This window comes from Rhineura floridana, chromosome 2 (genome assembly GCF_030035675.1).
Source record: "Rhineura floridana isolate rRhiFlo1 chromosome 2, rRhiFlo1.hap2, whole genome shotgun sequence".
Taxonomy (NCBI): domain Eukaryota; kingdom Metazoa; phylum Chordata; class Lepidosauria; order Squamata; family Rhineuridae; genus Rhineura; species Rhineura floridana.
The window spans coordinates 183089499-183116046 of record NC_084481.1 but is presented as its reverse complement, the minus strand read 5'-3'; the positions used below and the strand labels follow the sequence as shown (position 1 = coordinate 183116046).

General features: G+C 41.9%; 1 protein-coding gene across 13 annotated transcripts in view; it reads left to right on the top strand.

Annotated features, from left to right (window-relative positions):
• The window catches only part of HECTD1 (HECT domain E3 ubiquitin protein ligase 1), a 136821-nt gene that overhangs the window by 47305 nt on the left and 62968 nt on the right, over positions 1-26548 (top strand). For 7 of the 13 annotated variants that reach the window (XM_061611580.1, XM_061611568.1, XM_061611570.1 and 4 more), the window contains exons 5-18: positions 884-1165; positions 1507-1795; positions 2037-2113; positions 2201-2299; positions 3109-3223; positions 12551-12725; positions 14630-14768; positions 15243-15413; positions 18456-18678; positions 18767-18811; positions 22652-22915; positions 23243-23319; positions 24035-24169; positions 24506-24652. In XM_061611580.1, coding sequence (XP_061467564.1) covers positions 884-1165; positions 1507-1795; positions 2037-2113; positions 2201-2299; positions 3109-3223; positions 12551-12725; positions 14630-14768; positions 15243-15413; positions 18456-18678; positions 18767-18811; positions 22652-22915; positions 23243-23319; positions 24035-24169; positions 24506-24652 — 2238 coding nt within the window. The remainder of the gene's footprint in view (positions 1-883; positions 1166-1506; positions 1796-2036; positions 2114-2200; positions 2300-3108; positions 3224-12550; positions 12726-14629; positions 14769-15242; positions 15414-18455; positions 18679-18766; positions 18812-22651; positions 22916-23242; positions 23320-24034; positions 24170-24505; positions 24653-26548) is intronic. The other 6 variants (XM_061611579.1, XM_061611575.1, XM_061611578.1 and 3 more) reach the window with 4 other exon arrangements.

Sequence of the window (26548 nt, the reverse complement as noted above, 5' to 3'; positions counted from 1 at the left end):
AAAATAGATAGCATACAATAAAAATCTAACAAATGCAGAAGAATCAAGAGCTAAAACCAGAGCAATGCTAAAACTATCTACAGCATCAAAAGAAAATTAAAACATCTATAAAGCCTGGTGAAATAATGTGTAGTCTATATTTTTTGAAGGCCAAAAGAGAGAGAGAGCTAACTGAGCCTCTCAAGGAAGAGCATTGCACAGCCTTGCCATTCCTACTTAGAAGGCCCTGTCCTGTGTCTGAATTTGCTGTGCCTCTAAAAGCAGAGCCAAAGCCTGAGATGACAATCGTAAAGGAAGGGCAATCTCATGCTAGAGAAAAGGGTCCTTCAAATAACCTGACTCCAAATCATTTAGGGCTTTATAGGTAATACCAGCAGCTTAAATTGTGTCCGGAAACAAATTAGAAGCCAGCACAGGTTGAATAATACCAGTGTCATACACTTCATGAAGTGGATCCTGGCTGCTGTTTTTTGTACTACACTTTAAGGACAATAAAGGCTAGTCTGGATACACTTCAGGTTTTTTACTTTTTCTGAGAACTTTATCAATCCATATTACGACTTTTGAAAATGTCTGCATAGTATCTTGAATTGTATCATAGCTTGCTATATGATAAATAATACATCCAGAAGTACTTTTCCAATATTTATCCTTTGAGAATAGGTATTTATCCCACACATATCTAATTTAAAGCTGGGTTTTATTTTCCCAGTTACAGTCCCCAAGTAGAACTTGTATTAGAAAATGACTGCTGTCTTATTCCATGCATAACTAAGAGAGTCTCAATTTGGTCTAGATTTGTGTAGATAGCCTAAATGGCCAAATAGGTGTTTTTGTTTAAACTGGTTGCTTTTCAGTCTTAGATTGTCATATGTTCCTTCAGGTTTCAGATGGTGCGCTGCGATGTTTTGCTTCCTTAGCTGACCGATTTACACGCCGTGGAGTCGATCCAGCACCACTAGCCAAACATGGACTAACTGAAGAGCTATTATCTCGCATGGCTGCAGCAGGTGGCACAGCTTCAGGACCATCTTCAGCATGCAAACCTGGTCGGAGTAGCACAGGAGCACCATCCACAGCTGCAGACTCTAAATTGAGTAATCAGGTGTCCACTATTGTAAGCCTGTTATCAACACTCTGCAGAGGCTCTCCAGTAGTAACACATGTAAGAATTTCTTTGTTAAATATTGATAATTTACATAAACCTGTACTTTGCGGCAGGTATTGTATAACTACATTCTATATTTCTGTAGTTTTCTACAACAACTTAATAGTTTTTCAGTTGTTTTTTCTTATAGACCATCCTGTAACTTCATATTCCAAAATCCTTAAAATATTAACTGTTAATTGTTTTTGAACTTGGGGTATATGGCCGCCCCAGGCTCCTTTGGGAGGAAGGGTGTGATCTAAACTGAATAATATTGGTTACAATTTAGCTTTTTCATATGGAGATGCAATCCCTTTCTCATTGGATTTTCTAAAGTCCTGTATATTTTTATTGTTCAGACTTTTAATTATTTCCAGGACCTCCTAAGATCTGAGCTTCCAGATTCTATAGAGAGTGCATTGCAGGGCGATGAAAGATGTGTACTTGATACCATGCGTTTGGTAGATCTTCTTTTGGTGCTCCTGTTTGAAGGACGGAAAGCCTTGCCAAAGTCTAGTGCTGGATCTACAGGCAGAATCCCAGGATTGCGTAGGCTTGATAGTACTGGAGAGCGTTCCCATCGACAGCTGATAGACTGCATCCGCAGCAAAGATACAGATGCCCTAATAGATGCTATTGACACAGGTGGTAAGCAAATGACCTTTCTCTGACATTGTAATTTCTTGTTGGTTTTTTAATGTTTATCTGTATAATGCATAGCTTCAAATAATAAGAATATTTGTATATTCTTTTATAGGATTAGCTAACATTTTTGTTGTTTAAAAGCTTGTTTGATCTGCATAGTATAGAATGCTGAGACCTAGTCTTAGGTTATCAGCCGTAACTGCATGGCAAATTTAGAATAACATTTTCTTTTTTCTCCCTCTAGCTTTTGAAGTAAATTTTATGGATGATGTGGGACAAACTCTCTTAAACTGGGCCTCAGCTTTTGGAACTCAGGAGATGGTAAACAAGGAAAAGAATGATGATTTTGATTTTCTATATAAAGGAAAAAGTGCAAGGAAAAATAAACTGTTCCTCTTCTGTACATAGGTTGAATTTCTCTGTGAGCGAGGTGCTGATGTTAACAGGGGTCAGCGGTCATCGTCTTTACATTATGCAGCATGTTTTGGAAGACCTCAAGTAGCAAAGGTGATTTTTTAATATTAATTTTTTGTTTTAATGTTTTGCAATTTACAAAAATGCAAACAAATTATTCTAGTTCCTATAAGCTTTTAGACTAGCTGAAGTAAATAATATTTAAGTACCCTGCCCCTTAATACGTTTCTAAAGAGATACATTTGAATTTGATGTGAGTGCTACCAAATGTTTTGCTGCAATGTATAAACAACAATAATCTGTACCTTCTATTCAACCCTTAGAAGATATTTGTAATGCTAAATTAATGTGTGGGCAACTGCAGCATGAACAGTAGCTACATTCAGCCAATCTTCCAATAGTTTGGATTATTTTGAACAACAGCAGTGTGTGTCCCCTCCTCCTTGTGGGGCATAGTTCCTTTTTTGAAACAAGCCACAGTTGGTGATTTCTGAACCAGCAAATTAGTAGGAGTGATCACTCCAAACTAGGATCAATCATTGTCATTAAAATGGCACTTTGCTGGTTTAGATGCCACAGCATATTGTGGTTTGATTCAAACAGTGAGACATTATGCCTTTTGGGAGAGGAGAGTGAGGGTAGAAGTGTGCATGAGCAAAGCTTACTCAGAGTATTCTAGTTCATGTGTAGAGCATTGTCTGAAGGCAGCCGATGTCTGTGGTCCAGGAAGAGACTTTCTTCTCTTCTTTTCTCTCTCTCCCTTCCCTGATTTCCCACACTAAAGAGCATACTCATTAACCTGTTTTCCCATGCAAGGTCAGAGGAACCTACATTGTACCATTAGTACATTGACTAGCTTTTTATTAAGGTAGTTCTGATAATAAAAGCTTGACTGCTTTTAGACTCTCTTGCGACATGGTGCCAATCCAGATTTGAGAGATGAAGATGGAAAGACTCCTTTGGACAAGGCTCGTGAAAGAGGGCATAGTGAAGTAGTGGCCATTCTTCAATCTCCAGGTTAGTGTAAAAATTGCCAGGCTGTTTTCTTCAGTGTAAAGCCATGATTGAGTTTAAGTATAAGAATGTACAATTGATTTCTGCCATATAATGGCAGAGTTTTTAAAAAGTCATTATGCTGCTGAAATGCTTAACAGTTTATTTATTATCAATTTTTCTTAATGTAAATAGAATAGGTTTATCCATAAACTCCCTGCCGTTGCCTTGACTGTTTCAAAACCAACTGAAATAGTCTAGGAAACGACAGGTTTTTTGTGTAGCTATGACAGTCGCATTTACAGAAAAAAATTGCTGTCTGTCATAGTCTGCAGTATAATATTTGGATGAGGGTGGGGGTTAAGGCAGAAGACCAGCCAGGCCAAGAGCACAGCATGACATGGCAATGTTTAGTCCACCTCTTTCTGAAGGTCCACACGCAGCTATCAACTGTCATCAATAGAAATCCTCAATAGAAATAGAAAAAAACACATTTTGGCCACATTTTTAAGACTTGTTTGTTCTGTCATGACATCTGTTTCAGGTGCATAAAATAAGTCAAGAATGTGATAGGTGTATGTGCATATAAACTGAATATGTAGGATAAATATCAAAACACTTTAACAAATCTTTCTTGTTGAAGGAAACTATAGAGCTAATTAGTAAAACATTTCTGTACTATCCTTCAATCCAGAGCAGTTTATGATAAATAAAACATTGAAAGGCAACACTACAAACAATCATTGCCCAAATTTTAGAAGAACATCATGTGTTAGAAGCCCAGGAAAACAAAAAAAGTCTGTGTCTGATGCCTAAGAGACATTGGTGTAGGTGGCAGGTGAGCTTACCTGGGGAGAAAACTACACACGCAGAGTGCTACAACTGAAAAGTCCCTTTCCACATAGCTATTCATATCATATCCACATAGCTATTCATATAGATGGCAGGGGCATTTGGAGGTGCATGTCTAAGGAAGATCATGTTAGTATGGTAAGATTGATATGAGAGAAGACATCCTCTCATGGGTAGTAGCAATTGAGAGCCTTATTCTCCATGAATTTGTCTTAACTCTCTTTTAAAGCTATCAGAGTTGGTGGCTATAACCCCTCTTTTGGGAGCAAATTCCAAGTATGTGCTATGTGGAGAAGTTTTTTGTCTGACCTGAATCTTCGAACATTCAGTTTTATTTATTGTTCATTAAACTTCTATCCCGCCCTTCTTCCCACAAGGAGCCCATGGCAATAAACAAAGAACAAAACACTAAAAGCATCTTAAAACATCTCAAAAACAAAACATCTTAAACATTTTAAATATAAAGTATCTTTAAAACATCAGGGCTGTGGAGTAGGTACGCCAAACCTTCGACTCCGACTCCTCTGTTTTTCTACTGTCCGACTCAGACTCCACCCAAAATTGCTTCCGACTCCATGACTCTAACTCTGACTCCACAGCCCTGGAAAGCGCTGTAAATGTCTTTTTAAATTGGAAGCTCTCGTAAGAGCATTTTTATCGCTGCTTGAATATGTGCTGATCTTGGCGTCACAGCATTTGTCTTCATCTGGGTCCTGTGTCATACACTGACACACAAAATGTTTTCCATCTTGAGTTATGGTGAAATGCTCAACTACAGCTGACTTCATGGGAAGCTTCTTTGACATTGTGAATTTTTATGTAAAAAAATTTGTCAATCAAAATTTATTTTGACGTCGGAGTCGGTACATTTCTACCGACTCTGGCTCCACCCAAAATTGCTTCTGACTCCGACTCCACAGCCCTGCAAAACATACTTTAAAAAATACTTTAAAACATCTTAAAAGGCAATTCCAAAAGACACAGACTAGGATAAGGTCTCTACTTCAAAGGCTTGTTGAAAGAGGAAGATCTTTAATAGGCACTGAAAAGATAACAGAGATGGTGCCTGTTTAATATTTAAGGGGAGGGAATTCCAAAGGGTTGGTGCCACAACACTAAAGGTCCGTTTCCTATGTTTTGCGGAACGGACCTCCTGATAAGATGCTATCTGCAGGAGCCCTCACCTGCAGAGCGGACCAATCGACTGGGTATATAAAGGGTAAGATGCTCTTTCAGGTATCTTTCAGGTAATTGGATATCCCCAAGTTCTGGTGATATTAGAGAGGAAGACAGTCTTCTTCTATCCACTATCTTCACCTCCATGCATAATTCTATGTACTTCTGGCAACACACACTCTTCCCCCCCCGCCTTTCTGTAAACTAAAAAGCCCCAAATGTTGTAAGCTTTCCTCATAGGGGAGTTGCTTCAGTCATTTTGGTTTCCCCTTTCTAAACCTTTTCCAGCTCTGCAATATCCTTTTTAAGGTGAAGCCCAGTATTCCAAGTGTGGTCTCACCATAATTTGTATAGGCAGTTTTATTTTCCATCTCTTTCCTAATGATCGTAACATTGAGTTTGCTTTTTTCACACCTGCCATACCCTGCACCAACATCTTCATCAAGCTGTTTGTTATAACGCCAAGGTTTCATTCCTGGTCAGTCACTGCCAGTTCAGACTCCATTAGCATATATGTGAAATTATATTTTACCCCTGTGTGTGTCACTTTACACTTGCTTAAATAGAATTGTATTTGCTATTCTACACCCAGTTCTGAGATATCCTTTTGGAGCTCCTCACAATATTTTAACTACCTTGAAAAGTTTAGTATCAGCAGCAAACCAGGTGACATCGCCACTTATCTCTAAGTCTTGATCATTTATGAACACGTTAAAAAGCACAGGTCTCAACACTAGATCCCACTTTCTACATTTCTTCATTGAGATAAATGTCCATTTCTTTCTGCTCTCTGCTTCCTGTTTCTTAACCAGTTCTGATCCATAACAGGACTGCTCCTCCGATTCAATGACTGCAAAGCTTACTCAGGAGTATTTGGTGAGATACTTAGACAAAAACTTTTTGAAAGTCCAAGTACACAGTGTCAAGTAGATTACCTCTATCTATGTTCTTGTTAACACACACTCAAAGAATTCTAAAAGGTTAGTGAGACAGGACTTGTCATTATGGAAGCCATGCTGGTTCTGCTTCAGCAACATTTGTTCTTCTGTATGCTTGGAAATTCTGTCCTCATTAAGGCTTTTCACCAGTTTTTCTGGAACAAACATTAAGCTGATCTGTTTCTTAGATCCTCCCTGGATTCTTTTTTTAAAATTGGTATTACTTTGACCGCTTTCTAGTCCTCAGGTATGGAGGCTGAATTTAGGGGCGGTTACAGACTTTTGGTAGATGATAACAATTTCATGTTTGAGTTCTTTTAAGAACTCTCAAGTGGATGTCAATTGGACCTGGAGATTTGTCCGTAAGGCTTGTCATCACTCTGTGCCTCGGGTCCTTAGACTCTCTTCCTGTGAAGTTAGTTTGGGCACAGGGATCAGCTCGATACCTTGCAGTGTGAATTCATTTAGCCTTTCTTTTTCCTCCTTTAGCCCACTTTTGACGCCGTTGTCATCCAAAGGTCCAACTTCCTGCCCCCCACTAGTCTCCTGCTACTAGTGTATTTCTTAGATAATATTTGCACTAGTTTGTTGCCTGTTGGTATGAGATGTATATGAAGGAAAGAGGAAACCAACCGTGTGATAGTTAAGAGAGTGCTGCTGGAAGTGGAGGGGAGCTAGGATTAGAGGAGGTTCCTTGATGATGTATGTATGTATGTATTTTATTTATTTATTTATTTATTTCCCACTCTTCCAGTAGAAGCCCAGAGCAGCAAACAAAAGTGCTAAAAACACTCAAAAACATCATAAAAACAGACTTTAAAATATATTGAAACAGAACATCCTTAAAAACATATTAAAACAAAACATCTTTAAAAGTACCTTAAAAAAAAAAAGCTTTAAAAACACTTAAAAAAGCAATTCCAACACAGACGCAGACTAGGATAAGGTCTCTACTTAAAAGGCTCGTTGAAAGAGGAAGGTCTTCAGTAGGCGCCGAAAAGTTAACAGAGATAGCGCCTGTCTAATATTCAGAGGAGGGAATTCCAAACGATGGGTGCCACTACACTAAAGGTCCGCTTCCTGTGTTGTGTGGAACAGACCTCCTAATAACATGGTATCTGCAGGAGGCCCTCACCTGTAGAATGGAGTAACCAACTGGGTATATAAGGGGTAAGACAGTCTTTCAGGTATCTTGGTCCAAAGCTGTCCAGTGCTTTGTACACCAAAACCAGCACCTTGAACTTAGCCTGGTAGCTAATAGGTAGCCAGTGCAATTCATTCAGCAGTGGGGTGACATGTTGGTGATACCCTACCCGAGTGAGCAGTCTTTCCGCCGCATTTTGCACCAGCTGCAGCTAACCTCAAGGATAGCCCCACATAGAGCGCATTACAGTAATCCAGCCTGGAGGCTACCAGTGCATGGACAACAGTGGTCAGGCTATACTGGTCCAGAAAAGGTCGCAGCTGTCTTACCAGCCGAAGCTGATAAAAAGCACTCCTAGCCACTGAGATCACCTGGGCCTCTAGCAACAAAGATGAATCCAGGAGCACCCCCAGACTATGAACCTGCTCTTTCAGAGGGAGTACATCCCCATCCAAAGCAGGCAACTGATCAATTATCTGAACTTGGGCACCACCAACCCACAGTGCCTCTGTCTTGTTAGTATTCAGACTCAGTTTATTGGCCCTCATCCAGGCAGTGGTCCAGGGCTTGCACAGCCTCTCCTGATTCAGATGTTACAGGGAAATAGAGCAGGATATCGTCAGCATAGTGGTGACACCTCATCCCAAGTCTCCTGATGACCGTTCCCACGGATCACCCCAAGATGTTAAATGGCATGGGGGACAAGATGGTACCCTGCAGCACTCCACAGCACAACTGCCAGGAGGCTGAAAGACAATTACCCAATGCTATTCTCAGAAACCAACTCTAGAGATAGGATCGGAACCACTCTAAAACAGTGCCCCCAATACCCATCTCACCAAGTCGGCCCAGAAGGATACCATGGTCAATGGTATCAAAAGCCGCTGAGAGATCAAGTAAGAATAATGGGGTCGCACTCCCCCTATCCTTCTTCCAATAGAGGTCATCCATTAGGGTGACCAAGGCCAATTCAGTTCCATAACCAGGCCTGAACCCAGACTGGAATGGGTCAAGATGATTTGTTCAATCCAAGAGTACTTGCAATTGCTGCACCACAACCCTCTCAATCACCTTCCCTAAAAGGGGATATTTGCGCCTGGGGGGTAGTTGTCACAAACCAGTGGGTCCAGGGTGGGCTTTTTCAGGAGCGGTCGGATCACCGCCTCTTTCAGGGTGGCTGGAACAACTCCTGCAACGATGCGTTGATCACACCCTGGATTCACTTGGTCAAACCCCCTCGGCAAGCTTTAATAAGCCAAGAAGGGCAAGGGTCGAGAGGACACGTTGCTGGCCGCATTGTTGCAAGCATCTTGTCCATGTCATCAGGCCTCATCAACTTAAACAAATCCCAAGGAGTTGCAGCAGATGCACTGGACACCCCACTGGAGACTACAGTAAATTGGATGGAGCATCAAGATTGTTGCAGAGGCGAACCGTCAAAGTACCTTGTAAACAATTCATAGTGGGCCTCTGAAGGGTCTAAAACTCCATTTCCTGGAGATGATATCAACAGACCCCTGATAATACAGAGAAGCTCCATTGGACAGCTACTTGAGGATGCAGTGGTGGCAGAGAAGCGGCCTTCGCTGTCCTCGCCACCACGCAGTAGGCATGGTTTTGTTTTACGTGTTCCCGATCAGCCTCACAGCACATCTTTCACCACATGCACTCTAGCTGTCGTCCAGCCTGTTTCATTGCCCTTGGCTCACTAGTGTACCAAGGTGCAAGCCAGGCTTCACAATGTTGGAGAGAGCGCTCGGGGGCAACTGTGTCAAGAGCCCAACACGCCTTGCTGTTCCACAATGTGACAAGGACTTCAACAAGGTCACCTGCTCTATCTATTGGGAACTTCTCCAGGGCATTCAGGAATGCTGTGGATTCTATTAGTCTTTGGAGGTGGACCATCTTAATCTGTCCACCCCCTCTGCAGGAGAGGATTGGAGCTGTAAGTCTAAACTTCACCAGGAAGTAGTCTCACTCCACCTCTTCTATTTCCAGACCACCCCTTCCTCCATCTGGAGCATAAACCTATTCGTCAGGCCTGTGACAACTTGAGATAGCCCCATGATCGTCATAGAGGCCATGAAATCCCGAGCCGGAACACTAGTGGTAGCTTCAGCATGGACACTGAAATCACCCAGAACTATCGTTCTTAGCTGCTCCAATACCACAACCAAGATGGCTTCTGCCAGCTTGGTCAGAGAAGCTGCTGGGCAGCAAGGTGGACGGTACACCAACAGCAACTCTAGTTTACTGTCTCCTTGGCCTGACACCAGGGGCAGGCCCTCACAGCCAGCTCCAAGACAAAGAAGTGGTTCTCCCCCCCCCCCCCATCTCACACTCAGGGAGGGCCAGCCTTCTGTGAGTTGCAGACTCACTCTGAAGGCATCTGGCAACTTTCTCCTATCATTAAGTTCACTGCACAGGCTCTTACCCTGCACAGGAGCTACACACATGCCATATGCCCTCTCCACTACCAAACTCCTCTATATTGGTTAAATGGTAGCTGGGCTTTTATGCCTCCTGACCCAGCCAGGAGCTCTGTTGCAAGAGGCTGCAGGATTGACTGCAGCCTCCCTCTGGAGTTGGGATCAGGCAGGGGGTCCCAGTCCTTGCAGCACTTACTGGGGACCTCAGATGTCTCAAGAGACAGCAACCCAGAGGAGTGAACAAGCAAGCACCAAAATGCTCAGGTACTCACTCCCAGGGCATGTCTTTTCCAGTCCCCCGGTACTGCAGCTGATGTGAAGCTAGGTTTAAAGAGGTTGTTTAGAAGGGAGGGAAGGCAATCGTCGTTTCTGTGTGAGTATGACACATGTATGAATGTAATCTAGAAGGGGGAGAGATACCTGTGTGATAGTTCTGAGAGAGAGGAATGGTGGAACTGGTGGAGAAGCTAGGGGTTCAGAGGGGGAGGAAGAGTTGTCTGTGTACATTATACCTAGGACCTTCCTTCAAACATGTAAGCTCGAAGGGGGTGGAGGAAGGCTGTCAAGTGTTATATCTAGGCACAGGTGATGGTGGGGCCTTGTCGGATAGGGGGCAGAGCCCCCCCCCGATAAAAATAAAATTATTGGTGTATATGGGTTGTGTCCAACTAAGTTATATTGTGAGTAGACCCATTGATATTAATGGACCTAAGTTAGCCATGTTTGACTAACATTTGGTACAACCCTATGTTTTTATCTGTGTGCTCCTTGAATTTTTTTTCATTCCTTATTGTCTGCTTGCATTTCTCTTGCCAAAGCTTATGATCCTTTTTGTTCTCTTTTTTTGGACAAGGCTTCCATTTTGAAAGGCTTTCTTACCTCTGATAGTTTCCTTGACTCTGCTTGTTAACCATGTTGGCATCCTCTTGGCCCTGGTGGTACTTTTCCTCTGGTCCGTTCCATGACCAACTGTTCTAGGGTACAGTCATTTAGTGTATGTAGACATTTTATTTCTTAGTCGTGAATGGGATGCTTTTGTTCCCATTCTGTGTGGGGGTAACTGAAGTCAACCATTACTACAGCATTTCTTCTTTTGGATGCCTCCTTGATTTCATTCTCCATCTCAATTATCATCCTGGTCATTTTGGTAAGGGTGATGATAGTATGTCCCCAGTACTAAATTACACTTAGGGACCAGCATCACCACCACAGTGATTCTGTGGAGGAGTCTGTGTGGGGATTTTTCACTGGCTTTCTCCATTCTACCAGGTTTTGGTTATTCCCACTATGTCTATGTTTTGTTCGAAGTCCAAGCGCTCCAGCTCACCCATCTTGGCTTGGAAACTTCTTGCATTAGCACATCAGTACCTATACATATTGTCTCCACATAGGGCTTTAAACAGAAACACTGGCACTTTGAATTCTCGGATACATTGCCCAGATGAGAACTTCTGCAGTTGAGTTCAGTGACAGCTGCATTTCAGCATGAAGAAAGAACTAAAATTGCTGAACACTACTCATAGTTGTAATGAGAAAGTTCTAAATGATATCAGTAGAAGTGGAACCCTGAAGCAAAATGTTGCAGTGCATCCCGTGTGTGTGTGTGTGTTACCTGAGCCTGTGGCTAAGGGAGTTGAAGAAACAAAAGTTAGCATTGAAGATAGAGCAGAGATACTTAACTTGGGTCTTTGTGTGCTATTTTTGAACATTTTTGAAAAATGAGCATTTGCATAGGTGTGTCACTGGAACAAGAGGCTTTTGTGTACAATTGAATGTTCACATTGGTCTAGAAGATCTGAGGGGGAGTAGCTTAAGTACAGTGACATTAGCTGTAATTTCAAGGAGATGGGGGATTTTTCACTGGAAATCCAAGCCAGCCTCAGATCTGACCTGCAGCATTTGCAGTGGTCTACATTGCAGCGGTGTTCTTTCTCAGTATAGTTTTACAAAGTGCAGTAGGGTTATAACTGAATTACACAGTGGAATTGTTGTGTATTTCTCACTCTACAACGATGGAGATAATAGCTGTGTAACATTGCAGGGGTGTTATACTTTCTGAGTTTTGGCCTAACCCCCAACAGTGCGGGTCTAATACCATGAACAACATTGTATGTTGTAAATAACTTGGAGCCTTCCCTGCAGTATTCATTGTGAACTGTACTGCAGGGTGTCACACGTCGCTCTCTCCCTACCTGCAAAATGATCAATGGACTCTATTTGCTTTAGTGATTTGGTTATGCTCCTATCTTTTTGGGGGCAGGGGAGTATGGTGGACACATTGGTGCCTGGTCCTAGCTACATTAAAATGTTGAATTTCTTCAAAATCTTGGATTTCTAAAACTGGCTCTCACTTCGGTTCCTGAGGATATTTTCTCACTATAAACCAGGGAATAACCTGTATGGCCATTTGTTTTCTATACGTGTCTGTGTGTCTTCCTCTCTCTTCCTTTTCCTGGATACTCAGTTTTACTCCCTCTCCTATCTGGTTTCCTGTTCCATTCCCCACCACCCAGTTTCCTATTTTCTCTCTATTCTCACGGGTGCTGCCTGTTGGCTATATAAGTGCATGCACTCTCCCCTGAAGATAGGAAGTAGAATATAAGATGTAGACCTAAAACTACTGTTGCCTGTAGTGGAATTGCTTGTCCCCTCTGTATCTGTGTTGGGTATGAAATTGTTTTTATATATGTTTATATATTGTGTCTTTATTGTTAATCTCTTTGAGATGTTTCATAGGAAGCAATTGATAAATGAAATGAATTTTTAAAAACCCAGAACTATGTTACTAGTGGTCTCTTAAAACAAATTGTAGGTGACTGGATGTGTCCAGTTAACAAAGGTGATGAAAAGAAAAAGAAAGATGCAAACAAAGATGAAGAAGAATCAAACGAGCCCAAAGGTGATCCAGAAATGGCTCCAATATATTTGAAAAGACTGTTGCCTGTGTTTGCTCAAACATTTCAACAAACTATGCTGCCTTCAATAAGGTAAAAAGGGGAAAGCTTTGTGTGCATGTGGAGTTATGCATGCTGTAACTTGTGGCTAAGGCTGTGGGTTGTCAAGGAATGGGAGTAGTACTGGTGCTGCAGAGGAAAAGCCAACATCAAAACAAAAGCCCAACCTGAATGATTCTTTTAAGCCAGGAGTAGCTAACATGGTGCCTTTGGATGTTGTTGACTACAGCTCCCATTATCCCTGACCATTGGCCATGCTGGCTGGGGCTGATAGGAGTTGGTCTAACAATATCTGAAGGCACAACGTTAGGTACCCCTTGTCAAGAATGCCTGGTTTATAAGGTTGTCAGCTAAAATGGTTCTGTGGCAAGGTATTGTGGGGGGAATATCTTGCCTGAATTAGGGCCTCTAGGAGGCCATGAGACTGTCAGTTCTCACAGTTGAACTCAGTTAATTAAGCAGTAAGCAAGAACACCTGCTTATCTGTCTGAGACTGATACCGCAAGGCCACAGACCTGGGAAGGTTGGAGAGGTGTGAAAGCTCCAGAAGATATAATCAGAAAGCCCCCTGATTGGCTAATTGATTCCTGGCTGTTGCTGGGCTTTTCCCCATAAAAACAGAACCAAGCTTTTAGGTCTTTGTTCCCCAATGTTCTTTGGTGCTACCTGATGTTGGGGTTCCATCTTCCATCCAGGCTATACATCTCTGTAGAGATGTGGAACCATGACGTTACTCTGCTGGTTTACATATATTGTGTGAGTATAGATTAGGCTAGACAGCTTTTGTTATTTTTTACCTGTGACGTGAACTCTTTGCCTTTTGTATTTTACCTAACCCTCAGGGGTGTTTGGTTTAAGGAATTATTTTGCTGCTGTATTCTTGCACTTGTATTTTATTTTAATAAAGCTACCTCTTATGTACCAGTATGCATTTCAGGGGGAAATTGGCTCTGAATCCAGCACCTTGGCCAATTAGCCACAGACTACCGTATAGTTTGGTATTTTGCCTTAAGGCTCCAGGACAAGGAGTGCATCTTTGGCTCCTGTCTTTTGGAATCCTTGATAGGTCTATTTCTGGCACTTTGGGTTTCCCCTTGGCCCAGAGTGGGTGACCAGGTTTAAGGGGTGGTGGCAGTCTACCTGCTTTGCAGGGCTGGTGTTGGTTTTACTCAGCCCTGGTGAGGCACAGGTTGTGCCTGGCCAGGATCAATTGCCCTGGGCTTGGAAGTTGACCCTGGTGGGAACTTGCGAGTTCTTGTCACCCCGTTCTAAGGAATAACATGGGCAGAAATGGCACTCATAAGCAGATACATACAGAGTGACTTAATAAGGTGTGCATTGGATTCTTATCTAACTCCTGCAGTTCACATAAGGTGAGATCCAGGTTCCAGGATCGGCATCAGCTATACGCTCTACATGACCAAGTTCAAGGTTTGAGCATAAGAATCTGCTAAGAAAGTTTCCTGCATTTCTTAATGTTTGGCAGTGTTTGTAGTATTCTTTCCCCCCAAATAGATTGAAGCTCTATTTGAAAGTAGTGTAATACTACCAAATAAGAAATCTCATTTCCAATAATTATCTCCCTAGAGATATTAAACACACATGAGAGGGGAAGGAATTGGGGAAATGGAAAACTTTCCTCTGGCTCTGGCGCTGATGCATTACATTCAACAGTATATGCATGGCCAGCTGTTTCCGACACTGCTGGTGGTGCGCAGGGTGGTATTGGAAGAACAGCAGTGGCCCAGCTCCAAGTGTGGCTTGTAGCTTGGCCAGAGTCAAAACGTTTGATTCCATGTGATAGTAACAGTTTACAACAAGTAAACTGGGTTGTTGTTCAGTGCATTAACCAACATATAATGCTTTTCTAAGTGTGTATTTTTCCTGTTTCATTTTTTAAAATTATTTCTCTCTTTCTCCAACCCCCACCCCTCCAGGAAAGCAAGTCTTGCTCTTATTAGAAAAATGATTCATTTTTGTTCTGAAGCTCTGCTGAAAGAGGTTTGTGATTCTGAGGCTGGGCATAATTTGCCTACAGTTTTGGTAGAGATCACTGCTACTGTTTTAGATCAAGAGGTAATAGTTTTTGCATTTTTTCTTTTTCTTTTTTTAATTGCATCAGGGTAATATATTGTATGTATGTGGTAGAGCATTAAAACAGGTTGTCCAGGATGCTGAATGATTTCAGTTACTGGAAATCTTAAGAACAAATTGTCTCTGAATAGATTAGATTAAGTAGATTCAGTCTCTGAAGCAAGAGGATTGGTTGAAGTCATAGATATATACAGTTGGAACTGTGATTGATTGTGGATCCCTGTTGTATGTAAAGTAGGTGGAAAATCCAAGTTTGGTTGCTATGTTTCTTGTCTCAGGAAGGATTGCTTCTCAAAAATTAGACTTAACACTTTTTTGCAGTAGTATGGCCATGAGTGATTGACTTTCTGTTGGGAGTGATGGGTGTTAATTTATATGATAAATGTAACTGTACATGAAATATACAGTGAATTGCAGTACATCTCCATTATTTTTAATTCTGTGTAATTTTTTCAGGATGACGATGATGGCCATTTACTAGCCCTACAGATCATAAGAGATTTGGTTGATAAAGGAGGTGACATTTTCTTGGATCAGCTTGCTAGGCTTGGTGTAATAAGTAAAGTGTCAACGTTGGCAGGACCATTGTCTGATGACGAGAATGAAGAGGAATCTAAACCAGAGAAAGTAAGTGCAGAAAACTTGAATGTTTCTATGTCCATTTGCTGTCTGAGAAATCTTGAGTTAATGAATGTCAATGAAAAGTATGTTAGATCATAGTAATAGTTTTGCTGGACCATTAATGGAAAGTATTAATGGGAAGATCGGTACGTAATAAGACCACTCTCATCCATGACTTGATTGTGGATGAAGGTGCCAATTTGGTGTGCATTATCGAGACCTGGGTGGGTGAGCTTGGAGGAGTTGATTTGACCCAACTTTGCCCCCTGGATACTTGGTGCAGCACCAGCACAGGCTTCAGGGATGAGGGAGAGGAGTTGCTGTGGTCTACAGAACTTCCATCTCTATTACCAGGAAACCACTCTGTCTTGGAGCTGGCTGTGAGGGCCTGCACCTGGTGTTGGGCCGAGGAGACAGTAAACTAGGGTTGCTGCTGGTGTACCATCCACCCTACTGCCCGGCAGCTACTCTGACCGAGCTGGTGGAGGTCATCTCAGCTGTGGCGTGATTCCAAGTCCATGCTGAGGCTGCCTCTAGTGTTCTGGCTCGGGACTTCATGGCCTCCATGACGACCATGGGGCTGTCTCAAGTTGTTACTGGCCCAACACATAGGGCAGGGCACACCCTCAACTTGGTTTTTGCTCCAGATGGAAGAAGGGGTGGTCTGGAGATAGGGGGGTGGATGTCACCCCATTGTCATGGTCGGATCACTTCCTGGTGAAATTTAGACTTAGGACTCTGATCCTTCCCTGCAGGGGTGGTGGACAGATTAAGATGGTCTGCCCCCAGAGACTAATGGAATCCACTGGATTTCTGAATGCCCTGGGGGAGTTCCCAGTAGATAGAGCAGGTGACCCTGTTGAAGCCTTGTCACGCTGTGGAACAGCAAGGCGCGTCGAGCTCTCGACACAGTTTCCCCTGAGCACCCTCTCCGGCACTGTGGAGCGCAGCTTGCACCTTGGTACACTAGTGAGCTAAGGGCAATGAAACAGACTGGACGATGGCTAGAGCGCAAGTGGCGAAAGACTTGCTTTGAGGCTGATTGGGCATGAGTAAAACATCATAAATGTGCCTACTGTGTGGCGATGAGGGCAGCGAAGAAGGCCCACTTCTCTGCCTCCATCGCATCCTCAAGTAGCTGTCCAGTGGAGCTTTTCCGTATTGTCAGGGGTCTGTTGACATCAACTCCAGGAAATGGAGTCTTAGACCCTTCGGAGGCCCACTGTGAATTGTTTGCAAGGCACTTTGAGGGTAAAGTTGCTCGCCTCCATAGCAGTCTTGATGCCCCATCCACATCTAGCTATCTATCTAGCTATCTAATCTGTCGCCCATCTGGCTGGTTGTCCAGCCACTCTGGGCGACGCACAACATAAAAGCATACAATTCACATTAGAACCTTAAAATTCCAACAGTAACACTAAAATCTAACCCACCTCAAAGGCCTGCCTGAAGAGCCAGGTTTTCAGGGTCCGGCGGAAGCTCATCATGGAGGAGGCATGGCGGATGTCATTTGGGAGGGAATTCCATAGAGTGGGTGCCACAATTGAAAAAGCCCTCTCCCTAGTTCTCACCAGTCTAGCTGTTTTAACCGTTGGGACGGAGAGAAGGACTTTTGAGGCTGATCTTGTTAGGCGGCAACATTGATGATGCTGTAGGCGCTCTTTCAGATAGACTGTGGTCCCCAATGAGATGTCCAGTGCAAAGTCTGCTGAAACTTCTTGGGAACGGTTTCAGTTGATGCGGCCTGATGACGTGGACAAGGTGCTTGCGATGATGCGGCCAGCAACATGTCTTCTCGACCCTTGCCCTTCTTGGCTTATTAAAGCTTGCCAAGGGGGTCTGACCGAGTGGTTCCCGAGTTCAGATAATTGGTCAGTTGCCTGCTTTGGACAGGGTTGTACGTCCTCTGAAAAAGCAGGTCCGTAGTCTGGGGGTGCTCCTGGATTCATCTTTGTTGCTAGAGGCCCAGGTGACCTCCGTGGCTAGGAGTGCCTTTTACCAGCTTCAGCTGGTGAGAGAGGTGCGGCCGTTTCTGGACTGGGATAGCCTGACCACTGTTGTCCACGCACTGGTAACCTCCATGCTGGATTACCGTAATGTGCTCTATGTGGGCTACCCTTGAGGTTGGTCCGGAAGCTGCAGCTGGTGCAAAATGTGGCTCGGGACCAAGATACCTGAAAGACCGTCTTACCCCTTATATACCCAGTCGATCACTGCGCTCTGCAGGTGAGGGGCTCCTGCAGATACTATCTTATCAGGAGGTTTGTTCTGCACAATATAGGAAATGGGCCTTTAGTGTGGCAGCACCTACCCTGTGGAATTTCCTCCCTTTGAATATTAGTTAGGCGCCTTCTCTGCTATCTTTTCGGCACCTTTTGAAGACTTTCCTCTTTCAACAAGCCTTTTAGGTTGAGACCTTATCCCAGTCTGCGTCTGTGTTAGAATTGCGTAATATGTTTTTTAATAATGTTTTTAACCCTTTTTTAAAGTTGTTTTTTACATGTTTTTAATACTGTTTTGTTTTAATGTATTTTAAGATCTGTTTTTATGATGTTTTAAAGTGTTTTTAGTGCTTTGTTTGCCGCCCTGGGCTCCTGCTGGGAGGAAAGGCGGGATACAAAATAAATAATAAACAAACAAACAAATAAATATTCATGCTTGTCCTACTGAGAGCAGAGCCATTGCAGTTAGTTGACATTGCTAACAGGCTAATTAATTTCAATAGGTCTGCTCTGGGTAGGATTTACTGAATACAACCCAATGTATTAACACTCGTTTAAGAAATTTTAATTGGTAATGCAAGTAATGCTCTTGTCCTCTGCTTGGATGAAAGATGAGAGAGAGAGAGAGAAGCAGATTTGTGTCTCTAGCATGCTTTGAAGATCCCAGTTTTTTAGCCTCTATATTGAATGCAGGCACTGCCTGCTGGAATTCTGAGAGTTATATGCAAGAATGTAGCCTATGAACATGCTCATTGTATCTTACATTTAATCATGGATCCTATAAGAAATTCCATAGCTAAATAATTTAAACTATCTTGGTTTACAGGAGGATGAACCTCAAGAGGACGCTAAAGAATTGCAACAGGGTAAACCATATCACTGGAGAGACTGGTCAATCATTAGGGGAAGAGACTGCTTGTATATTTGGAGTGATGCTGCAGCTTTGGAACTATCAAATGGTAGCAATGGATGGTTCAGATTTATCTTGGATGGAAAGCTAGCTACAATGTATTCCAGTGGCAGTCCTGAAGGAGGATCTGATAGTTCAGGTACAATGTTATTCTCAAATAATACTTTAAAGAGATCATAAGAATGTTACATGTTATATATTTGATTTTGAGATGTTCTGTTTTACAGGAATTGGCTCACTAAATAGTAAAGGATGTAAACAGGTGGAAGGTGGTCAGTTTATTGTGATGCTTTTATCAACTAGCATGTGACAGCAACTGACTTCTTAGTAACTGTGTTCAGTGAACATCTTAGCTTCATTCTGTTTTCATTCAATGCACACTAATATTTGTCAAACAGTAATTAAAGGTAATATGTAGCGGTAATCTGCATTTCAGTTAAAGCAAGTTGGAATGATGGTGAGGTGGCTTGCAACATGCTAGCAGAATGAAATTGCATGTGTGTGAAAAGTGGTGCAAAGTTTCTCATCAGAACTGAGAAACTGAAAGACGTTGAACTAGAAAAGTTTCACATTGTACTTAAGCTATCTGTAGTTCTTAAGCATAGTTAGTATTGCTTGCTGCCCCCTTTTCAGTATTTTTATCTTTTCATTAGTGCAATGACTAATACTTAAGTAATAGCAAATAAGCTGTCAAGTGTGCAATGAATTGTAGGATTGCTGTATCTTGTTAAAAAATTGCTGTAATAGACCTTACGATTCAAATTCTCAGGAAATTGCTTTTTCCAGTGGTGTGAGGCTACAGGCTGGTACAGAGGCTTCATTATGAAAGCTTTTCTGTTCAATTCTTAAGCTGTTCATATTTATTAAGTAGTTCTTTATTTCCCCATGTTAATTTTATCAGTTTCTCTAGTTTATATGGGGTGATAGAACTTAAGGCTGTATCAGCATTACTTTGGCAGTATAATTTTCAGCTAATTTCTTAATCTACAGGGATCCTGTAAATGTGAAACCAGATATCTCTGGTTTTATATTCAATTTTTTGACACCTTAACAATTGCAATGAATGTTTCGATTTATAATGTAGGCCTGTTTATAATGCTGGAGACCTGGCAGAATATTATCCTGACGGCATAAGTTTCTGGGCCTAAGGGAAGTGGAATGGGAGCCAGAGATAGCAGCCAGGCAGACTAGCTGAATGTTTGCCTGTGCAAGTCCCATAGTTAGGGGATTTGGTTCTACATGTTTGAAGGGCTAGTAGTGTAGAAGTGTGTAAACCTGAGCGTGCCCCCCCCATGTTGAGAAAAATACTGTGAGCTTCCAAGGTGGAGAGCATTGGGCATGGGGGAATAGAGTAAGTCATTTTACTGTTCTGAGAGGGAACTTACAAGTTCACATTGAGTTAGGTTGTTTTTGTTACTTTTTTGCTGTGGGATGGGAGAGGGCTACCTGGTGCCCATTCACAGACATGCTACAATGCTGGGCTTCTCCATTGTTTTCTATGAGCAGCTCTCAAGTCTGCTCTGGGAGTAGAGGGGGGAAAAGGTCTAAAGCAGAGATGGGGTATTTATGGCCTTCCAGATGCTGGATGTCAGCTCCCATCATCCCTGACAATTGGCCATGCTGGCTGGGGTGGATAGTAGTTGTAATCCAACAACATCTAGAGGGCCACGGGTTCTCCATCCCCTATATTTATTTATTTATTTTCATTTCTAGACCGCCCATAGCTAATAGCTCTCTGGGCGGTGTACAAAACGAGATTAAAATACAATATAGAATAAAATCAGTAACAAAGGAACACATTAAACTAAAAACATTAAACATAAAGCATTAAACATTAAAATGCCTGGGAGTGTAGCCATGCCACTCTCACTCTTCCTTTTATACATTCAGCCATTTTAAACACTCAGCCAATCATCTCGCATTCTACTGCCCATTCACTCCCCCTCCTCTTTCACTCCACTTACCATGTATCTTCTAAAACAACAACACTTACCATATATACATTAATATAGGAACATCACATTTCCCCCCCCCAAACAACAGCAGAACCAGAAGTTCGGCAGACTGAGTCTTATTAACTTAGTCGATGATTGAGAGCAGTTGAGATGTCTAAAGTTAGGGTGTCCATTGGAGTGGGATGGAGAAGAAAATGGAGGGCATATAGAGAAAAATGGCCTGCTCAAACCCTGGACAGCTTATATCCTAGAGCAGCCTTTCCCAACCAGTGTGCCTCCAGATGTTGTTGGACCACAACTCCCATCTTTCCTGACCATTGGCAATGCTGGCTGACGCTGATGGGAGTTGTGGTCCAACATCTGGAGGCGCACTGGTTGGGAAAGGCTGTCCTAGAGGGATAGGAATTAGGGCTGGGGAAATGAATGCCATGAAGTTAAAAACACAGAAAACTTTACCTGTGCTGAATGGAGACCTTTCTGAAGGAATGAACAAAGAAGGAATACCCTTTCCCTTTTCCACTCTCCAGAGCTGGTCTGTCCCTTGCCCCTTCCTCATTATATTGCAATACAATACTTAGGTTTGAGGTAAAATCACAGTTGAATGATAATGTGTTTATTTTTTAATATTTTACAGTCCGAGAGAGAAGCATTTTAGGATGACTCCATTTAGTTCTGTTTAATCTCAGTATACTCATAATTTTTGCCAATTGATCAAATGTTATGGGATGGATCTATTTAGTTCTCTTTGAGTGAAGCAAGGGGCTTTATGTTGCTCTGCACACATGAACAGGAGTCATAGTGGGGGATTGGATCAGCCCATATACGTTGGCCCATACATGATGGCAGGCAGCATCCATACAATCATGTCTTAGAGTATGTGAGGCTGCAGTCAAGCTCTCTGGTGGCCCATGATTGCATAGGGATGTTGGTGGTGTAGAATTGTGTCTCTGTGATTGCAGTACATCTATGATTTTGGATTTATGCATAGTGTCACTGTTATAATAGACATCTCAATAGCTTTATATAGTATTGTGCATATGGAAGCACAACTTGAAATAAACAGGGCTTCCATGAAAGTCTAGCTGATTCCTGGAGTGATAGTATAGGGCCATCATGATGTATAAACCGACCCTAAATGTCGAACAAAGGTATATGGGACATGACCATATATTATTATTTATTAATTTTGTATCCCACCTTTCCTCCCAACATGCCCAGGGTGGCAAACAACAAGTGATAAAACAATTAAAAAATCTTAATATAGCAAAGCTTAACATTATTAACTGTAATGGTGTCTGCCCAATCAACATGGGTAGTGTGTATTTTATCATGTAGATAATGTAAAGGATATTAATTTATTTCCAAAGAAAAATAAATTTTAAAATACAGTAGTAATTACATACAATAAAATATTGCATTTAAACATTTAATGATCATGTACAACACAAAAACCTTTTTTTGCTATTTTAGCATATAATAGCAGTGTTCCTTACTACAACCCTGTAGTGTATTTGGGTTTCCGTTTTCCTTTTCCAGTGAAGTTGTTTCTTTTCTCTTAAGTTCCAAAATTTGGATGCCTCCCTTCTCCATCAAATCCTTAGAGATTTTCTCTATATCAGGGGTTCCCAAAGTGTGGTCTAGGAACCGCCAGAGGTCCACGATCTTCATTCAGGTGGTCTTCAGACTGTCTTTAAGAATACAGTTGAAAATGGTACAACATTTAGCACAGTGTATTGCAATTGCTACAACAGGCTGAAGAATTATAAAGTGATCCGCCAACACCCTCAGCAGTTTTCAAGTGGTTCTTGGGGGGTGGGGGGAAGTTTGGGAACTATTGCTCTGGATGTATTCCTGTTAATAGAAATTGATTTTTAAAAATTAGCTTGATTTACACAGTTGATTTAAATTAAATGTATTTAAATAGTTATATATTTTTCCAAAACATGTACATTTTCCATTGGCCAGTAGTCATTTTCTGTTGTCCTGTATTATGAAAATTCAGGCCAGTGCTTAATCTATCCTGAGAACTTGAATCTACAATTTAAATTTGCACTGAATGCACACATATCTTGCTTCATAGAAACTAAACGATTACTTTCTGATTGTTAAAAATTGAATACTAGTTACCCTTTTCTTCCTTTTGTTCTTTTTAAACAGAAAGTAGAAGTGAATTTTTAGAGAAGTTACAGAGAGCTCGAAGCCAGGTAAAGCCATCCACAACAAGCCAACCAATTTTATCGGTCCCAGGCCCAGCTAAACTTACAGTGGGGAATTGGTCCCTTACATGTCTAAAAGAAGGAGAAATTGCTATTCACAATTCAGATGGTCAGCAAGCTACAATATTAAAAGAAGATCTTCCAGGCTTTGTTTTTGAGTCCAATAGAGGAACCAAACATTCATTTACTGCCGAAACCTCTTTAGGTAAGTATGTGGTGGTATTTAATTACAAGGTAACTGTATGTATATACGGTTCAGACATCATGTTCTTGTTTCACTATATTGTGGTTTGTTGATCTGGTTTGTAGGGAACACTTAAACTATAATTTCCCAGTTTGGATGTCATGGCCAACTGGTTTTAACAAACCAGGAAAATCTTATATTAAACTTGCTTGCAAGGGAGAAGTACATGTGTGAGGTGGTGGTGTATTTGTGATCCAGCAAACTGTGATTTATTGGTCCAGGAATGTGATGTCTTAACTATGCAAGTGTAGGGATAACATGATATCCTGACTTCCGGATGTTTTGTAGGATCAGAATTTGTGACTGGTTGGACTGGCAAAAGGGGCAGAAAGCTAAAATCTAAGTTGGAAAAGACAAAACAAAAGGTTAGTATGTTTGGCTCTGAAACATTTTAAACAAGAATTTGGATTCCAGTTTCTTAATTTTGGTGCTGCTTCTTATACATGCTATCTACTGGTTTAAGCTGGATCAAATACTTAACCTGTATGTTTAAAAAGAGGATAAATGAATTCTAACTTCAGTGATAAAAGGGATAAATCCAAGGATTTGTTAAGAGCAGAGTTGGGGAACTTTCAACTCACAGGCCTAATTTGGTCACCAGGCTTCGTCATTTGGCCCACAAGACCATTTTAGCCAAGCCCACTTGCCCTACAACTGATGTCTTATGATGCCAGGTGTGGGGCAGGTAAAGACTTGGCTGAAAGTGGGGCTTGCAGGCACCACCAACCATTGGATCAGCGGCACTTGCATAGCACTATACCTTTGCCTGTGCAATATATTTTCAAATTGTGTCCGCAAAAGAAAATGTCACCTGAAGTCACGGTCAGTCCTTGGCATCTCCAGTTACAAAAGCATTTCAGGTGGTAGGGCTGAAAACAACCTTCACCTAAAACGTTTCAGTTTAAAAAACAAAAAAGGACAGCTGCTGTCAAAGTAGACAAAATGGTCTGACACAGTGTAAGTTTCTTATCTGCTGGTACTCCAAGTGAAGTTGATCCAGTATTAACATCCATAAATTTCAAGGAAATATTTCATTTGGTTTAAGTTGTAAATTAATTCTGATTTCCCAATGATGTTCAGGTACGAACTATGGCAAGAGATTTGTATGATGACCATTTCAAAGCTGTTGAAAGTATGCCTAGAGGTGTTGTTGTAACACTGAGGAATATAGCAACGCAATTAGAATCTGCATGGGAGCTCCATACAAACAGGCAGGTAAGTATCATTGATTAAATTGCAGTGGTTAGTATAATTTGCTGCTGTTGCTTTCTGCAACATGTTATACTCCCCCCCCCAACATTGACTGACAGGTTAATTTGAACTTGGGTTGCTGACAGTTGCACGTAACTCTAAACCAGGGTAGGGGGTGGGCTATGGGAAATTGCATGTAAAACAGGAGGGAGCGGCAGATACTGCAGCCTGATCTGGAAACACTAGTTTTAAATCTGCACCAAGTTACATGGAATGTACTGCTTGCTGTATGCAATTCTTTTAGACTACTGTTGTGTAATACCATAAAGCAAATGCAAGCACTGTCTGAATCTCTTTCAGTTCATTGAGGGAGAAAACACTTGGCGAGATTTAATGAAGACTGCTCTGGAAAATTTAATCGTCCTTCTGAAGGATGAAAATACTATTTCACCATATGAAATGTGCAGCAGTGGCTTGGTGCAGGCACTTCTTACTGTCCTGAATAACGTAAGTTTTATTGCAGAGCCGCTGTGAGACCAGGATGCAGGTCTCCACTCAGCTGTGAAGTTCACTGTGTGATTATCTCTTAAATCAGTTACTATCTCTCAGCCTAACCTACCTCACAGGTTTGTGAGGATGGAGGAAAGAGAACTGTGTATGCCACGTGAACCTTGTGGGGGAAGGATGGAATGAAAGTGCATTAAATAAGAACACAGTTAACTTAGCATTGTTGAGTTTTCGTAGGTAATACCCCAGTGTAGTTTGCTAGTTGTGAGAAGTGGGTTCACTTACACTTACTCTAAAAAATGCAAGGGTCCACAAATACTGCCCCAGCTTATTAATGAGCCACTATTTTTGTCAACACCATCCTCCTCCCCTGAATGCACTAGGAAGTAGTGAAACTTGGGAAATATATGAGGTCTTCTCTCATTTGCACTGGGGTATGAAGAAGGCTAGAAACAGTGGGAGAGACTCTTGCTGTTGTTACTTCTCTAAGCTACAGCACAAATTAGAGCTTGTGGGAGGAGGTCTGCATACTCCTTGTTGTTCTGCTTACTAGAGGGCCAGTGGTTCTTGTCCCTGAGTGGATGAACTAACCTTGCCCTCCTGGGCTCCTGCGGGGAGGAAGGGCGGGATATAAACCAAATATTAATAATAATTGCTGAAACACATTTACTTGAAATGTATATCCAAATATGTGTGTGTCGTCGTGTTGCCTTCTTGGTCTGCCCATGAAAATCTTTATACAGTTAAATTGTAATTGGCTGGCTGTTCTTTAGTCTAATAGAAATTATGCATTAATGACTGGTATTTAAAGTAAGTGCTAGGAGGTATTATAGCCATCATGGATTTTTCACATTCCGCAAACTGAACATACCTCCCATGCCGTTCTGCTGCTTCTCATAAGCTCATTTCAAAACAAAACTTCACAAAACTTATAGTCCTAAACTTAGAAACACTTGTTTAACGCTTTCATGGCGATACACAAAACAGTCAAGAGAGAATTGAGAGTTCAAAGTGCAAAACCAGAGAAAAAAATCCAGACCCTTGTTGGACTTTTTTCTGTCAGCAGTCTCATAATTTGTTGAAATTAATTAAAAATCAGTCATGTTCACAGAGTACCTGTAATCCTATTACTGACCTTGCCCCATACTCTGAGCTTCATCTTCTGCAGTTTAAAGGTTTTTTTAAAATGCCTGGCTGATTTTTAATTAATTTAAGAAATTGAACATTGACATCAATGATAAGCACGGGAATGCTCAGTAAGAACCAACTAGAACCGTGTTCTAAAAGCTAGACTCACAGCTTTTTGGCTTGGCTAATCAGGTGGCCACACCCATGCCAGACCTTTATTTCAGTTTAGAGAGTTATTGCTTCCCCCAAAGAATTCTGGGAAGTGTGGTTTGTGAAGGGTGCTGAGAGTTGTTAGGAGACTCCTATTCCCCTGACAGAGCTCCAGTGGCTAGAATGGTTTAACAGTCAGCCCCTCTTCTGGGGATTGTAGCTCTGTGAGGGGAATAGGATGTCTCCTAGCAGCTCCCAGCACCATTCACAAACTACAGTTCCCAGGATTCTTTGGGGAAACCGTGACTATCTAAAATGAAATAAAGGTCTGGTGTGGATGTGCGCAGGGACAGCTTTGGTTTAAATTTGGGTGGGAGACTACATGTGCCTGCTGTAGAATTAAAAGTTGGGGGAAACCCCATAAACCAATGATACTGTTTACAATGTTTTCCTTTTGGAAAGGAAAGGGGATTTCCTTCTGCCCAGTGGCCACCCACCCAGTCTTTTCCCCTCCCCTTTCCACCCTAACCCTCCCTTTCCTCCCCTCCCCTGCCCCTCCCCCAGGTCAGTTGCACCTATCCTAAGCATGTCAATTACCCAATGCTGTTTTGTGGAAAC